Source organism: Mus musculus, chromosome 4, assembly GCF_000001635.26.
Source record: "Mus musculus strain C57BL/6J chromosome 4, GRCm38.p6 C57BL/6J".
NCBI classification, from domain to species: Eukaryota; Metazoa; Chordata; class Mammalia; order Rodentia; family Muridae; genus Mus; species Mus musculus.
In genome coordinates this window covers 103,246,664-103,265,089 of record NC_000070.6, presented here as the reverse complement: position 1 = coordinate 103,265,089, position 18,426 = coordinate 103,246,664, and the positions used below count along the sequence as shown (strand labels likewise).

General features: G+C 41.1%; 1 protein-coding gene across 6 annotated transcripts in view; it reads left to right on the top strand.

The window, feature by feature from the left end:
* The window catches only part of 4921539E11Rik (RIKEN cDNA 4921539E11 gene), a 60,510-nt gene that overhangs the window by 25,865 nt on the left and 16,219 nt on the right, over window positions 1-18,426 (top strand). For 5 of the 6 annotated variants that reach the window (XM_006503395.2, XM_006503396.3, NM_001163494.1 and 2 more), the window contains one exon: window positions 9,515-9,579. In XM_006503395.2, coding sequence (XP_006503458.1) covers window positions 9,515-9,579 — 65 coding nt within the window. Of the gene's footprint in view, window positions 1-9,514; window positions 9,580-18,426 lie in introns of those variants that run through there. The other variant, XM_006503397.1, reaches the window with a different exon arrangement.

Sequence of the window (18,426 nt, the reverse complement as noted above, 5' to 3'; positions counted from 1 at the left end):
GATATGAGCATTGTCTGTTACTTCTGTTTTTCTGTCATATTCAACCAGGCGATTACGGTGTCACCAGCCTCCTTGACAAAAGCTTCTGCCTACACTCTGCCCCATATTGCCTTACATCTGTGTTGTGCTCTGTAAGTTTTCTAAAAATGCACTTGGCCTTTATACGTGTGGCCTTTGCTCTCTCCATTCCTGCTTAAATAGCAACTCACTCCAATCAGGCTCCCTCCCTCGCAATTCTCCTTAAAATACACTGATCAGTGTTGCCAGAGGCCTGGTGCTAGCTAAATCCAAACAGCATTTTTCATTTCCATTTTCTTCTTCTCTAGACTCAGCTCATTGATCATTCCCTCCTTTTTAAAACTTTCCACTTTAAGCTTTTGGGACTGTTGATACCAAACGCACCTCTCATTCAAAAAAAAAAATAAAAAATAAAAAACAGTTTAATTTTTACCCAAATATGAGTTACCATGGCTTAAGAACATGGACTTAGATTGCCCCAAATAGCATGCTCCAATGTCAAAAATTTTGACGTTATCACACCTAAGCAACAAAACAAAGTTGTAAACTAAGTCTTTTTCTGACTCTTGCTAGGATTGTTAAGTGGGCAAGTGAGGGAATCTCAGCTAGGGTTTTCACATGTTATCTGATAACTTCCTTCCTTTGGGGAAGGTGGAATCTTGTGGTTGGCTAAGTTAACACATTCAGAAAAGTTTTATCAAGGATGTTTGGTCAAACACACAGAAGTGGGCAATGAATGGTTGTGGAATGTCTAACCAGAACACCAGAGACTGTACATCTGTCACCATAGAAACCAAAGAGCAAGGACTTGAATCTTGAAAGTTCATCTTATGTAGAGAGTCAGCAATATTGGAAGCCACAGGGAATCTGCCTCAAGCCGGCTCCTGCTGGTGTATTGTCTAGGGAACGTGGACAGAGGCTATTAATCACTTCAAAGTTTTGTCTTGAGCTTCGGGTTGGGGAGCCAGCCTGTCCCTGAGATTCATGATGTTAGTACTTTTCTTATCGCTCCCTGCACCTTCCCGTCATTATCAGCTCTCTCTGTAGGGAGACGCTTACATACACCTAAGGCTTCCAAGTCCTGCATTTTTCCTGAGTCATCACCCGGGCTATATCTACATGAAAGGTTAACTCAGAACAAACAAAGCATGAGCAGTGTGCCTGGCTGCGCTGCTTCTAATGCATGATAGCAAGTATGAATATGTTCTCATACTAGAATACAAAGGACCCATATCTGATTCCTATTCTTTCCTATTGTTCATAATAACTCATATTGGCCTCACAAGAAATACAGCATCTGCAGCCGGGCATATAGTGGTTAGCTCAGCGTCTGAGCAGCAAGGGAAGCTGTGTAAGTCAGAGCCCATTTATAACAGCAGCCAGCTACGCAGAGGAGCAGAAACAGTCAGAAAGTGGAAAGCTGCTCAGGGCCAGGAAGGCTAAGGAGCCAGGAGGCACAGGAGAGCAGGTCAACGAGAAGGTTCTCCTCTATCCTTGATGTCAGAGACAGCTTCATCAACTGCTTTAGTTTTTTTTGCTCAACCCACTAAGCTTTGCCTGTCAAGTTAAAACAGTGTTCTTTTACATTGTTTATGGTGATATGTCAGTAACAAACGATCTACTGTAGCCCATTTCCTAGGATTGCTTTCCTAACTTGACCTGATTTCTGTCCAATAGCCCCAGCAGGCTTTTACCATAAATCAACTCAGATACTTAACTTCTGTGTAAGAGGCCTGGAGTGAGTGGCATGAGGAGCAGTCACAGAGGTAGCCATCAGGGAACAAATGATCTATCTATGGTGTGATTGGCACTCAGGAACCAGTGTGTGGGAAATGCCCCCCCCTTTTTTTAAACCCAGTAAGGTAGTTACTTTTTTCATTGCTGTGATAAAATATTCTGACAGAAACAACTTTTAAGAAAGGAATGGTTTACTTTAGCACACAGTTCCAGGCTTACAATCCATCACATCAGAGATGCTTTGGTGGCATGTAGTCGTGTTGCATGTGTGAACAGGAGCTGAGAGAGATGAGCACAAGCTCAGGATGCCTTTCCTCCATGTATATATACAGTTCAGGATCCCAGCCCAAGGACCGGTGATGCCCGTTCTTACAGCGGGAATTCCCACTTCAATTAACCTCATCTAGACAATTCCACACACTATACCTATAGGCTCATATCCCATGTGATTCTAGGTCCTGAACGTTGACAACCAGTGTCAATCATCATACCTGTAAGTCAGATTGGCTTTCTGGGACACCTATCCTATGAGTCTTCCTAGGCGCTGGGGCAGTTCATGGACACAGAATAGTAAGCTGTTTTTACAATGGCAGGAGCCATTCCTCTAGTATCTTGTTGACTTGTGGCATCGGATCTGGTGAAGGTGTCATTATATATCATAGTCTACCCTTCGACAGACTAATGCAGTCTATGAAAATGACACGTTTTAGCAGGGGAAATTTGCTAATCTCAAGGCAAACAGGCCCTCCTTTCAGTTACAATAGGTCCCCATAAGTATCAGAACCAGTTTTAGTATTTCTAAGTATAAATACCCCAGAGGTGTGCGAACACCCACACAGAATGAAGAAACTACCCAAAATGTATTTTGCCAAGTACACTCATATGCACTTATCTCAGCTGTCTCCTGATTGGGAAGGGCATATCTATCACTATAGAATTCAAAGAGCAAGGATTTGAATCTTGAAAGTTAAACCAACCTTTAAAATGTGTCAATACACATCAGCATGAATTTGAACTCTTCACTTTGGTATTTGAGTAAAAGTTGAGTTGCCAATTCTAGCATAGGTCTTGACCTTGATTGTATAAAATCTTTTTTGTTGTTGTTGAAGTCAGACTTTGGTTTATTGTGAAAATAAACTATATATCTGGCAGATGTTCTTTAGATGATTTTAAATAACGCCAGTCCTGTAGTCCAGAGTTTACTGTAATTACCCAGAGCATCTTTCCAAAAACAGGCTCATGCAATTACTTAACAATTGGTCCCAGCAAATAGGCCAGAAGGAATATTGTTCCTCTCGTTTCTTGTCCTGTTGTCTTATCCAGATTCAGTAGTTCTCCAGTATCCTGGCTAGTCTTAATTATGAACTTGACACAGTCATCTGAGAGAAGCCTCAGTTCAGAAACTGCTTAGATCAGACTGGCTTTGTGTGGATATGTCTATATTGGCTCATTGCTGACAGATGCAGAAGGGTCCAGCCTGCTGTAGGCAGCACTATTCCTTAAGCAGGTAGTTGGTCCTAAGATGGATAAGAACGCTAGGTAAGTGTAAGCCTATGAGCAAGTCAGAGCAAGCCAGCAAGCAGCATTCTCCTGTGCTTCCTGCTTGAGTTACTGCCCTGACGTTTTCAATGATGGAATGGTGACCTGGAAGTGTAAGCCTTTTATCACTGCAACAAATCAAACCAGGACAAACAGCCTTTTCTATGACAGAAGCAGAACTCTGAGGCTCAGATTTAGACCAGTCAAGCAGGGAATGAGTGTCATCATATGATGATCTTTAGCAACTTCATAATTTGCATTGCCAGCCAACCTGTTTCCTCTAGTGTAGTGTGTCTCATCGGGTGGGTCACCACCCCTCAGGAAGTCCAACGTCCCTTTTATAGTGGTCACCTAAGACTAGCAGAAGTCACAGATATTTACACTACAGTTTACAACAGTAGCAAAATTACAGTTATGAAGTAGCAACAAAAATAATTTTGTGGTTGCGGGGACATCATAATATGAGACACTGTGTTAAAGGGTCCCAGCATTAGGAAGGGTGAGAACCGCTGCTCCAGAGGAAGCTGTAGGTAAAACTGTTGGCCTTCTAGGAAAAAAGAATGTAACTTATGCCTGCAGCTTAGTTAGAGATCCCTACCTGAAAGAGGGGTTTGTGAGTCAAAACTATGTCTCCTAAACCAGGCATGGTGGTGCATGCCTATAAGTCCAGTGTTTGAGGGGTAGAGACAGCAGGATTCAGAGTTCAAGGTCAGCCTTGGCTGTGAGCAAGTTTGAGGCCAGACTGGACTACATAAGAACATGTTTAAGAGAAAATGCACACACACATACCACCAACAACACCACCATCACCACTCATACAAACACACACATATGTATACCATACACATACCACACACACACACACACACACACACACACATCACCACCACCACCACCACCACCACCACCCACAAACACACACGCATACATACACACAGACACACACACACACCATACCACACATACATACTTGGGTACTTACCAGGAAGTTACAGCTAGTTTTATGGTTTGACTGGCAGCAGGGCAGTGTGCTTTCCATACCTGAACATACTGTTTCTGCGGGTGGAGCTGCATGGTCAGGCTGGGGCTAAGCTATTCTTTATGACTAGGGGCTGTCTCTTTATGGCTACCAATCTACTCTAATACTCTAATCTCATTGACATTACAATTTGGCTCTGTACCTGGGACTATCTCAGAAGAGGTAAGAGTTTCAACTGGATTGCCCTGATGTATTTTCCCCACTGCCTCTCTAGTCTTATGCAGTATAAGCCCTCTATCAGCCATCAGGATCGTGAGCAGGGCCATTGGAATGCCAATCTAGAGATTGATTCAAGTAGTTTGACAAGGTCGTCCCAACAGGATTGCCCAGTATAATTCCAGTTTATAATGTCTAGTGTGAAAAAGGGAGTATGTGCCTAGTAGTTGCCAAGTAGCTGCCCAGTATTCCCCATGTCAAGGTGGCAGGGGAGGCTACGGGGTGGAGGGATAGTCTTAGTAGGGATGAGTAGCTTCCAATGAGAGTACCCTGCAGGGTCCAAGAAGAGGAGACCATTCCAGACTCCCCTCATTTTCTTCCCACCTTCCTTAGTTTTCCCTGGTTGTGGGAAAGCAGGTTTTATGGCTAACTTTGCTTGGGCTGAGGGTCTTATCTCTGACAGTGACATTCACTTGTGTCTGCTGCCGCTTCATCCTCCTCCTGACTATAGCTTTTCCAAAACAACTTTGGCACTTCTATTTGTATCAGTGATTTTCCTTCAGTCAAGTTCAGAGCCTGATTATGCACTGACACTAAAGCCTGGGCATCAGGAATTTCTCTCCACTACCTTGCTCCCTTGCAAAACAATTCTAAAATAGGTATAAAATAGTTACATAATTTAAAGATCCATTCAATAAACATATTTCCCTAGAACCAAATGCACAGAGTGGCTCAAATTATATTATAATAATTTTAAAAAATATATCTCATTTTCCTTTTTGTGTGGTCATAAGCATAGTTGGAGTAATTTGCTAGAACAGACTCCAAAGAGCTGTCACCAGAGATGGAGGCTGCCCCACCCATTCTAATAGTCCAAGTTCTGGAATACCCAGAAAGAACACGTTAGAAAAAGCTTTAAGTGGGGAAATAAGTCCTGAGCTAGAAAGAAGTAGAAACACAACAGAAAGCAGAAACAGAAAGCACCTTTTAGGCAGAGGCCAGACATGCCTTAAGCTGAAAATCAAAGCAGAAAGTACCACAGTTTAATTTGCTACATGAAGATGATAGAAAGAGGCAGAGCCAGGAAAAGAGAAATCCCCGAATAGAATCACTCGGTGGCTGCTTGGAAGTTTTTCCACCCCGGACTCCAGGGCCTTCTAGTCTCGGACAGGCTTTGGGCTCTCTGAGGCAACTGAATGACTTACTGAAAGTCCTAGAGCTTTACCTCTGTGAGCCAAGTGTAACAGGAGTACCAGGGGTTAGAGTGTCTGTCAGTACAGAAGCCAGAGAACAGAGGCAGGAACTTAATTTTTAAAGCACTCTGCTTAGAGAGCTGTCAATATGGAGGTGAGTCAGAAAAGCGGCCTTCTCCAGGCCACCTCCTGCCAGCACATTTTACAGAGACCCAGAGCAAAGGCAACTGATCATTTCAAAGTCTGGGTCTGGGACAGGAGAGCTGGTTCGGTGGTTAAAAGTGTTTGCTGCTCTTGTAGAGAACCCAGGTTTGTGTCACAGAACCTATAAGGCAATTCACAATCATCTGTCACTCCAGTTACAGGAGAACCAGTGCCACCTTCTGGCCTCTGATGGCACCAGGTACACAGATGGTACACACACAGTACACATATGGTATAAAAAGCACTCAGTCATATAAGGTAAAAAATAAATAAATGTTCAAATGTTAGGCCCGTCCTTCTGGTGCAGTGGTCAGTCTTGTTTCTGGGGTCCATGGTATTGATAATTCTGACCCCATCTCCTCGTGCACCTTTCCCTCATCATATTCTTCCTCTCTTTCCCCTCCCTCCCTCCCTCCCTCCCTCCCTCCCTCCCTCCCTCCCTCCTCCCTCCCTCTCTCCTACTTTCGGACACGAATATAAGCTTTAAGCTACTACTCCAGTCCCATGCCTGCCTGCCTGCCTGCTATCATGCTCCCCATCATGATAGTCATGGACTCTAATTCTCAGAAATTGTACGCCCAAAATAAATACTTTCTTTTATAAGTTACCTTGGTTAAACTTAACCCAGCTTATGGTTTCAAATATCATTTAAAAAGTGGGGGTGTCTGATGAGAATGGCTAGATGGGTAAGGGCACTTTCCACACAAGCTTGGTGCCCTGAGTTTGATGTCTGGAATCCATATGAAGGTAAAAGATGAAAAACCACTTCATTAAAGTTGTCCCCAGACTTCCATGTGCATGTTGTGGCATGTGTAGCCCCCACACACTTCAAATGTCTCATGGAAAGGCTAACTTACACACTTTCTATCTTCATGAATATCAGATACCTCTCTTGAGCTACATACTGGTATCTCAGAACTCACACAGGTACCTTAAATTCACCACAAGACTCATGATTCCCTAGCTCCACCATAAGTGCTAACCACTCTTCCCACCCTATTCCTCCAGCATCCTCAACACAGCACACTGGACTGAAAAGCAACGCCAATGTGAAGCTTATGTGAATTATGTGAAGCAATGTGAAGCTTGCGAGTCACCTCTGATTCCTTGTTCTCCCCATTCTCAAAGCCCAGCCCATCAGCAAGTCCTCTCTATGCTAATTCATGCTGAGTTGATTCTTTTCCCTGTTTCCACTGCCATCCTGATCCAACCATCCTCACCTCTTATTTATAAATACTAGCCTGAGTTCTAGTATGACTTCTCTCATCCTCTTCATCTTCCCAACTGTACCCAACAAAGATGCAAATAGCACTAAAAATTTCATATAATAGCTACCCTTTCCAGGTGTCCTCTTGGCTTTTTGTTGCTGTGATAGAATACCATGAGAACAAGCATCTTGGGGGAGTGTGGTAGTTTGAATGACAATGTCCCCTGCAGCTCATGTATTTGACCATTTTGGCGGCATTGTTTGGGAGACATTTTTTAAAGTGCAGCCTTGTTAGAGAAAGTATGTCACTAGAAGTGGGCTCTGAGAGTTTAAACATTCATGCCATTTCAAGTTTGCTACCCATGACTCATGCTTGTGGCTCAAGCTTGGCTTCCAGGTCTTGCCATTATGCTTGCAGCTTAGTGCCATGTCTTTGCCCGGCATCATGTATTCTTATCCTTCTGGAACTATAAAGCCCAAGTAAACTTTTTTATCTATAAGTTGCTTTGCCTTCATCTTGGTGTTTTATCAGAGCAACAGGAAAGTGACTAATGCATGGATAAAAGTGTTCATTTATCTTGTCCTTCCCTGTCACAGGCTATCACGGCGTAAAGTCAGGGCAGGAACTCAGGCAGGAACCCTACAGCAGGAACTAAGGCAGAGGTCATGGAAGAATTCTGCTTGCTGGCTTGCTCCTCACACTCATGAAATTGTCAAAGAACGAAGTTTATTCATAAAAGACCTGGAAATTTTTGATGTAACAGTGTTTCACTCTAACATTTTAGTTACGTTCCCAAAGGGAGCTATTGCTAACTGCCTGACCCTCCACGATGCCAGCAGAGGTTTCTAACCTATTTGCTTTTGGGCCATCTTAGTGTTCTTTGAAAGGGTGGTTAGCATCCCATCACGAAGCCTCTTCACTGGCTTCTTACCCCAAACCCTTACTCTGGAATACACAGACACTGGATGTTCTGAACTCTGCCAATAGGTTGGGCATCACTCACTGATTCTTAAACTACCTGGTCCCCAGCCTCCCCTCAGCACAGCTTCTAGATTTCCTCTCTGCCTAGATACATTCACACTGCATTCACTCTTTAGGGCTTTCTGTTGGTTTTCTGTGTTATCAACTAAAATGAGCGTATTACTAGAGAGTGATCCCAGTTCAGAGCCTAGCACCAGTGTCTACTATACATTAACTGAATAAATATCGGATTCCATGTTGTTTGAGATATGAATTATTCAGTCATCAAAGCTTTCATGTATGGTAATTACTAATATTTGAAACTAACAGATGGGGTAGAAAGGTCAGCAAGGTTAACTTTTCAAGACAACGTAACTCACAAAAATGTGTCTGGTTTGAGTACTGGGTTATCTAAACCTAAGGATGGGATATTTGTCACATAAACTATGCTTATATTAAGAAGATCTATTCTAAAATAATCTAAATGAATAGCATCTATAGTTAGGAAAAGGTAAATGCAGGATGGGGAGAATATTACTGTTTTCTAAGGATTACTACAGATTATTTTTATAACCTAGAGAATATTTTGAGCTGGGCAGTGGTGGCCCACACCTTTAATCCCAGCACTTGGAAAGCAGAGGCAGGTGGATTTCTGAGTTTGAGGCCAGCCTGGTCTACAGAGTGAGTTCCAGGACAGCCAGGGCTACACAGAGGGGGAAAAAAAGAATATTTTGTATAACATATATGTTTCTAATTTATTTAGAAATTCCTTTTCCAAGAAAATAAAATTGCATAAGTATTTGAAAATTATATCCTATCATTTCAGACACCAGCATTAAAGTAAATAATTTCAAAGGCTGGTGAGAGGGCTCAGCTAGTAAATAAAGATGGTTGCTGCCACGCCTGATGACCTGAGTTCAACCCCTGGGATCCACATGTTAGAAGAAAACAGACTCTCACACGTTGTCCCCTGAAGTACATCTATGTTCTATTTCTTTCTTTTTTTTTTTTTTTTTTTGAACAACACTCTTCTTTTTTTTTTTTTAAGATTTATTTATTTATTATATGTAAGTACACTGTAGCTGTCTTCAGACGCACCAGAAGAGGGCATCAGATCTCATTACGGGTGGTTGTGAGCCACCATGTGGTTGCTGGGATTTGAACTTCGGACCTTTGGAAGAGCAGTCGGGTGCTCTTACCCACTGAGCCATCTCACCAGCCCCCTATGTTCTATTTCATACATGCACCCACACACATGCACATAATCAAAAATAAATAAATGTGATGAAAAGATTCAAGGGAGTCGTTTTGGAATAGATTTCTCTCTACAAATGTAAAAACATTGCATACATAAGCAAAAGGGATGATTAAAGTACACAGCTAAAACAATTTTACTAGTAGTAGAGAAACTAAAAGCAGTTTTTTTGAAAATCATCTTGTGCGTGTTTGGATTTCCTTAGACCACAAAGAAGAAAATCTAAAATCAAGACCTATATCTCTTCGTTATCTTAAGGATAAAGATGAGGTGAGTGTAATTTACATATCTGTGACTATTTAACAGTTATTTACGCTAGTTCAATAACTTCATGTCTTTGTGTATCACAACTCAAGTGGTGTTTAGAATCCAAACATGTGAGGATGTCAAGCAATTTCATCTGATAGTCATAAAATCTTATATATGAAGACAACATTAAATGATGCGTAAGATAAAGCTGTGGACATCTACTTTAAACATTTCTTAAATGTATACTATAAACACATGAACTTGTTCATCTTTTCATGTACAGCTCAGGAAAAATTTTTGAGCTAGGGTTAGATTATACAGTTATGGTAAGTACCAAGAATAGGTCACAATCCACCATTCACTGGGGGGCTCCTGTTGCATTCTGCAACCTCTCTGTCTCAGACATTGGGCAGGTACCTGGCCACCATTCAGCAGGTCATACCTAGGGCACTAGAGAGGTAAGAAACTATGTGAGGGTAAGCTACTATAGACTCTTTTATGTGCATATTGATTTGCTATTAACTGATTATTACTGACATGGAGAAAAAAGCATGGAGCTATACTTGCTTTTTTTAAAAGATTTATTAATTTATTTATCTGTAAGTACACTGTAGCTGTCTTCAGACACTCCAGAAGAGGGCATCAGATCTCATTATGGATGGTTGCCAACCACCACGTGGTTGCTGGGATTTGAACTCAGGAACTTCAGAAGAACAGTAAGTGCTCTTAACTGCCGAGCAATCTCTCTAGTCCTGAAGCTACACATGCTTAATGACGATCATTAGTAACTATTTTTTATCTTTTTGGGAGGTGGTACTGGGGATTGAGCCTAGGGTCTCATGTGTTCTAGGCAGGTCTTCAACCACTGAGCTATTCCCCCAAGCCTATTAGCTTTGTTTCATACTTCTTTTTTTTTTTGAAAACTGGAAAAGAAGTAATGACTTTATTATATATATGGTTGGCAGAAAGTAGTGCTTCTCTAAACTTGGTGGGCACAAAAGTAAAAAATAATAAGAGTGGTTTTTCATGATGATAAACTGGCACTCATTGTCTAAGCTGCCAGCCTTTCAGTTATGGACAAGCTAGCCTACTTCAGAGAAGCTGCATTTCCAATGCCCAGGCCACTTCACACCAGTGGCACCAGAAATTATGCTTTTGCCTGCATTGGTGAATGGCAAACGTTCCCTCCTGGAAAGAGACTTAAAGGGACTCTTAACTTACTGTGGCTCAGAAACTTTCAAACTTTCTTGAGTCTACTGTATGAAACTCAAAATCTTTACTCATTCATTTTTTTCACCTCTATTTTCTTTAATTCTACCCAGTGTCTATGTAGTCCTTTGCCCCTATCTAAAGGTTTCTTTACCAAATTATGACCACTCACAGATTCATCTAATGTATAGTTATCAAAGGCTTATTATGAGCCAGGCACCAGAGACTACAGCCATAGATGTTGTTACCACCCCCATGAAGGACATAGATAAGCTCGTGACAGGAAAACGTTGTGCTCTTAACTAAAGCACCAAATGTGCACATGGCATAAAGGCTTAATAAGGAGGCGTTTCAACTGGGATCTGACTTTTACAAAGAAGTCGATCTAATACATTAGGAAATTTTCTCCAAGTTTCAAAAGCATTATATGCAAAGGCCATGAATAAGAACAAGATTAATAACTTGTGTCTGCTCACACTAACCCTCTCTCTGGGACCCTGTGTCCTATTACCTCTGCTTACTAGAAATCCTTGAAAACAGGTTTGAATCCTACCTCTCCCCTCTTTTCTAAATTCTCTCTTTCTTTCTTTCTTTCTTTCTTTCTTTCTTTCTTTCTTTCTTTCTTTCTTTCTTCCTTCCTTCCTTTCTTTCTTTCTTTCTTTCTTTCTTTCCTTCTTTTAGATATTTTCTTTATTTGCATTTCAAATGTTATCCCCTTTCCTAGTTGCCCCTCTGAAAATCCCCTAACCCCTCCACTCTCCCCCTGCTCCCCAACCCACCCACTCCCATTCCTGGTCCTGGCATTCCCCTATACTGAGGCATAGAGCCTTCACAGGACCAAGGGCCTCTCCTCCCATTGATGACCAACTAAGCCATCCTTTGTTACAAATATAGCTAGAGCCACAAGTTCCACCATGTGTTTTCTGTGGTTGGTGGTATAGCCCCAAGGAGCTCTGAGGGTACTGGTTAGTTCATATTGATGTTCCTTCTATGGGGCTTCAGTTCCCTTCAGCTCCCTGGGTATTTCTCTGGCTCCTTCATTGGGGACCTTGTGCTCTGTCCAATGCATGACTGTGGCATCCACTTCTGTATTTACCAGGCACTGACAGAGCCTCACATGAGACAGCTCCTATTAGCAGGCTCTTGTTGGCATCTGCCTAGTGTCTGGGTTTGGTGGTTGTTTATGGGGTGGATTCCCAAGTGGGACAGTCTCTGGCTGATCATTCCTTCGGGCTCTGCTCTGAACTTTATCTCTGTAACTCCATCCATAGGTATTTTATTCCCCATTCTAAGAAGGAATGAAGTATCCACACTTTGGTCTTCCTTCTTCTTGAGTTTCATGTGTTTTGCAAATTGTATCTGGGTATTCTAAATTTCTGGGCTAATATCCCCTTATCAGTGAGTGCATATCATGTGTGTTATTTTGTGATTGGGTTACCTCACTCAGGATGATATCATCCAGATACATTCATTTGCCTAAGAATCTCATAAATTCAGTGTTTTTAATCGCTGAATAGTACTCCATTATGTAAATGTACCACATTTTCTGTATCCATTCTTCTGTTGAGGGACATCTGGGTTCTTTCCAGCTTCTGGCTATTATAAATAGCTGCTATGAACAAGGTGGAACATAGTGGAACCTTATTACAAGTTGGAACATCTTCTGGGTATATGCCCAGGAGAGGTATTGCTGGATATTCTGGTAGTACTATGTCCAGTTTTCTGAGGACCCGCCAAACTGATTCCCAGAGTGGTTGTACCAGCTTGCAATCCCACCAGTAATGGAGGAGTGTTCCTCTTTCTCCACATCCTCGCCAGCATCTGCTGTCACCTGAATTTTTGATCTAGCCATTCTGACTGGTGTGAGGTGGGATCTCAGTGTTGTTTTGATTTGCATTTCCTGTGCTCTCCAGCTATGTCCCATTTCCAAGACAGTACCAAACATTCAAACTCATGAGTCTGTGACAAACATTTCACACTCAAACCTAATATTTCTTCTGTTTTACTGTTCCTCTGTTCCTTTCTTCTTGTCACCTTTGAGATTACTTGACTCACCTTAATTACTTTTTTATTGTTATGAAAAGATACCATGACCAAGGCTACTCATAAAAGCAATTAATTGAGGACTTGCCTATAGTATCAGAGGGTTTTTTCTAGACCATCATGGCAGGGAGAATGGAAGCAGGGAGGCAGGCATGGTGTGGCAGCAGTAACTGAGAATTTACATCAGATCCACAAGCAGAAGGGGTGGGAAGAGGGAGAAGAGAGAGGCAGAGACACAGAGATAATTAGCAATAGCATAGGTTTTTTTTGAAACCTCAAAGCCTGCCCTCATTAACACATCTTAAATAAAGCCACACCTCCTAATCCTTCCCAAAGTGTTCCACCAATTAGGGGCCAAGAATTCAAATATATGAGCCTGTGGGAGCCATTCTTTCAAATCATCACATAGATTAAATTATTTTACTTTTCTATTTCAACTACATGTTATACTTGTTTGAGGTTTTGGCATTTTCTATGCATATTAAAACACATTACCATTTCGTACTTTGTTAGAGCAGTGGTTCTCAACCTGTAGGTCATGATCCTTTGGAGGTCGCATATCAAATATCCTCCTACATGTCAGATATTTATATGACCATTCATAGCAATAGCAAGATGACAGTTATGAAGTAGCAATGGAATAATTTTGTGGTTGGGGGGTCACCACAACATGAGGAACTGTGTTAAAGGGTCACAGCGTTAGAAAGGTTGAAAACCACTGCTTTAGAGTAAAATCATACTACTGATGTAGAAAGCTTTGAATGAGCTGGGCCGTGGTGGCACATGCCTTTAATCCCAGCACTTGGGATGCAGAGGCAGGCAGACCTTGGTGAGTTTGAGACCAACCTGTTTTATAGAGCTAGTTCCCAGACAGCCAGGGCTACACATTGAAATCCTGTCTTGGAAAAATAAATGATGAAAGAAAGCTTTGAACATTGTGGTGGTACAAATCTTTTTATTACCCTATCATTCGTACTATTATACATAGTCATAATTTTCTGCTTCTGACACTCCTGAATATTTCAAAGAAACATATATGTTTCTCTTTTATATATAAAAATAACTGAATATTAACCAGATCTGATTTTTTTTTTCCTGTCATCACTGAAGCTAAGTTTCTCGTATTTTCCTTTGGCTTAATTAATTTCTAAGTACTTTGTTGTAGAGGTTCACGGGCACCAAAACCTTAGTTTTCTTTTAAAGACATTTCTGAAGGAAATTTTTATTTGATACAAAACTCTGCCTTACTAATATGTATCTGAGTGATATTTTCACTTTTCCCATGTCAATGTGCCAGCATCCTTTGCCTCACAGCTCCTGGGTTCTCTTCTGAGCACTGGTTTGAGTTGCTGGTCCTGTATCTTATTTCTCACACTGCTTTCAAAGTCTTTCCATGATGTCTGGGTCTCAGCAGTTTGACTCTGTGCCCACTTATGGTCCTTCTCATATTGATTCTTCATGTACTTCTCTAAGCTTCCAGAATTTACTATTCATGTGTTTTGCCAAAATAAACAAACATACCAGCCTCATCGCATCAAATATTATTCTAATTCATTCTCCCTGGCCTTTCCTTCTGTTACTCAGACATGTGTATAGTTATTGTTCCACAGATTTCTGATTCACATACATGTGTGTATATGTATGTGTGTGTGTGCATGTGTGTGTATATACATATATAACTTCAGTATTCTATCTGTAAATTCCTAAACTTTTGCTTTTACATCTCTTTGTTTTAAATTCAGCCAGAGATATTTTTAAATTCTAAGTATTACTTATTTTTAGTCTTATAATTTTCACTTTTTAAAGAGTTGAGGGAAAGCATCAATGAAAGTGGAAGAGGGAAAGCAATGGAGAGTAATGGTAGAATGGTTCAAAATTCATGTTATACACATATAAAAATGTCAAAATGAAACCCATTATTTTATACACAAGAAAAAATTTAAAATCTCTGACTATCCGGATCCCCTTAGGGCTATCCTCACTTAACTTTTTTTTGACTGAAACTTCATTTTCCTGGTTCTCTATACATCAACTTGGATTTGCTGAATGTCATGACTGTTGTATTTAGGACATTCAGTTCCCTACCTTCAAAAAACATTGTCTTATCAGTTCCCCTTGATGCACTGAAAAGACAAAATACTCTTAAAAGAACAGCTTGTATTTTAGCTTAGTTATTTCCATCTTAGCTGGCTGACTATAGTCTTCCCCAAACGGTATGGATCTGAGTCAGCCAGAGACTTGGTCAGAAACCGTCCTGTTGGCTTTCTCTTCCTAGCCTTCCCCCATCACCTTCCAGCAGCTTTGGTTGCCCTGAACTCTGTCCTGCTTTTTCCTGGCCAGTGGCTTTACTATCAGGTGTATGCTCAAGGCCAGCTGCAGCCTGCCGTCCAGTGAAACCTCATATAAACGCCAACTTCACTCTCTTCAAATCACTGAGACCGAATTCAGTGGTTTATCTTTCTCACTATTTTCTTTCACTCTGCTAAATGAGAGGAGAGAGAGAGGGAAGTGTGTGTTTGTGTGTGTGTGTGTGTGTGTGTCTGTGTGTGTGTGTGTGTGTGTGTGTGTGTGTGTGTGTGTGTGTCTGTGTGTGTGTGTGTGTGTGTGTGTGTGTGTGTGCTATTTCTTATCTGAGGTAGGGCATTCCTGATAAGAGACTGCTTACTCATGGTGAATCAGAATTGCCAAAGGCATTTTCGGTTTGGTGTGTTTGCTCAGTTTCTTTTCTCTTTTACAAGTGCCTGTGTGCTGCCTGTCTCTGTTTCTCTCTCTCTCTCTCTCTCTCTCTCTCTCTCTCTCTCTCTCTGTGTGTGTGTGTGTGTGTGTCTGTTTCTCTGTGTGTGTGTCTTTCTCTCTCTCTCTCTGTCTCTCTCTGTGAGTGTGTGAGTGTGTGTTTTCTTGAGTGTACAGGTTCCATCATTATTTCTAGTTCATTATTCTATCCTTTCTAAAAATTCATAAGCAATGATGGATGTCGCTTTCTTCTTCTTTGTTTTCTTTCTTTGCATGGGTTAGGGGTTGAATGTATGGACTTGCACATGCTAGGCAGTGCTCTACCAGTGGTCTAGACCCCACCTCCCAAACACACACCCTCTTTTACTTTTTGTTTTGAGGCTAATAACATGAATAAAATGCTGCCCCAGGGTAGCTTCAAAATTGTGATCCTCCAACCTTAGTCTCTCAAGGAGCTGCAGTCATAGACCCAGTTGGGTGTCAGTCTCAGCAGTTCATAGACTACTGGGTTCATTGTCTCAGCTACGCTATTGGTTGTTAGTTTTACAGTCATAAACTTTAAAATTGTGTTAAAATAGTTATATCGTATAGATTTATGGTGGTTCTATTTGTAATAGTGGTTTCATCTAAACACAGACCCATTTATAGTATTGTTGCTATTGAGTATACTATTTATAGTATGTTGGACCTGGCGTGGTGGTACCTGCCTGTCATCCCAGCACAGGAGAGGCAAGAGGACTGCAACAGCAAAGCCAGCCTGGGTCACACAAGAAGACCCTTTCTCAAGCATGCAAGCAAGCAAATACTGAAACAGTAACCAAAACATTACATCATTTTCCTGCCATTTTAGCTCACCGGGAAATGAATTATAAAAAACATTATCTCTTAGAGACCTTGCATTCATATAACTTCATTTGAAGTTCCAGGACAGCCAGGGCTATACAGAGAAACCCTGTCTCGAAAAAAAAAAAAAAATGTATACTGTTAATTAGCATGTTATTTAGCACTCTACATGTCTTATAAAAAAAATCCTAACATTATGAGATTAGAGTGTAGGTTTTTACATCATCTTTTCAGGCTTTGATGTTAAGACTACACCTGATCATGTAAACAACTGAAAAGGGTTTTGTTGTTTGTTTGTTTAAGTTAATTGACACAGGCTCCTTTTGTGGTTGGTTGGTTAGTTGGTTTGTCTGTTTCCTACATGAAAGTTTGAAAGAACTCATCCATCAATCTATTTGGGCCTGGTTCTTTGAAATAGACTTAACTGGTGCATAATAACTACATTCAGTTACACATGTATATTTTAATGCACACATACAATGCATAATTATCAAATCAGGATAATTAGTATATCCATCACCTCAAACATTTACTTCTCTGTGTTGAGAAACATTCCAAATGCTCTCTGCTAGTTATTTTGAAATGTGTAACTATAGTCACCTCACTGTGGTCTAGAACAATAGAGCTTAATCTTTCCTTTTGTGCTGGGCAGGGAACCCAGGCCTGGCTCTTGTTAGGCAAGCCTGTATAGAGTTGCACCATAATTCTAATTAAAAAAAAAAAAAGACAGGTGCTCTCTTGTAGCCCAAACTAGGCTCAAGGTGCTAACACTCAACCCCCAAAGCCTGGGATTGCACGTATGCTGCCGTGCCTGATTTGTGATTTGTTTTGAACTTTGGTATTCTGCTCTTTCCAGCTTTTTCTCTTCCTTTAGGCCAATTTCTTTGGCCATTTAGGGACTTTGGTGGTAGCACAAAATTTGGGGGTTTTATACATAGACTTGGAGGATATGGCTGTGAGCTAAATAAGGTAAATCTGTAGGTTGCTTTAGACAGTATGGTCACAGTTTAACATTAGTAATTCTTCCAATTCATGAACATAGGATGTTTCCCCTTTCAGGGTGTATAAAGCAATTCTTTGGCGGGGATGGGGGTGAGTGGAGGAGGTAGGGGTGTCTAGCACCCCTTTTGCTCCTAAGTAACTATAGGGCATTTCCATGTGTGATCTAGCCCTTTTAGCTCCTGACATGGTTGGCATTTTAAGCTGCAAGACTAAGCTAGGAAGGTTCTGCAATACTCTAACCTAACTGCTGCTAATACCTTGGCAAATTGTCCTTTACTGGCATCTGGTCTTGCCCCGGCTTGCTCTGCTCCATGTGTGTCTCTCTCATCATGACCTCCTGGAGAATCCTCCTGCTTTCTTCACATGGTTTCTCTACACCTTCATCTTCCCCTGGTCCTTCTTTCCTCCTACGATCTCCAGCCTGGGATCAGAACTCCTCTCCTCTTCTGCTCAGCTATTTGGCTGATCAGCTCTTATATTAACCAATCAGAGGTGTTAGAAGACAATTTTTACATAACATTGAGACAGGAAATGCTTGACCCTGCCATCCTCAAGACTGTAGCCAGATGTCTGTAGAAATCAGCATCAGAATACACACACACACACATTCTGCAACAGTGATGTATTTATGTCTTTTTTTTTCCATCTCCTTGATAAAATTTGCTATTTTTTTTCTTTTTACAGCTCTCACAAATACAGTGGCTTTCTCAATTTCTCTCTCAGCTTTATTGGCTAGTTTTGTGTGTAGATTTTGTATCATCCACTTCACTAAACTTATTCACCAAGTCTAATGTTTTTTTTTAAATATTTGCATTTTTCTATAAATAAGATCTTGTTTTCTGTACATAGAAACAACTTGATTACCTTTCTTCCAATTTGGATACTCTTAATTTCTTTCCATTGCCTGATAGCTTTGGCCTGGAACTTCTAGTCCTGTGTTGACTAAAACTGGTCAAAGTGGAGATTCTTCTCTTCTTCCTGACCTTAGAGCAGGAGTCTTCAACGATTCCCTACTGAGTAGAGTATAGCTACTCTATA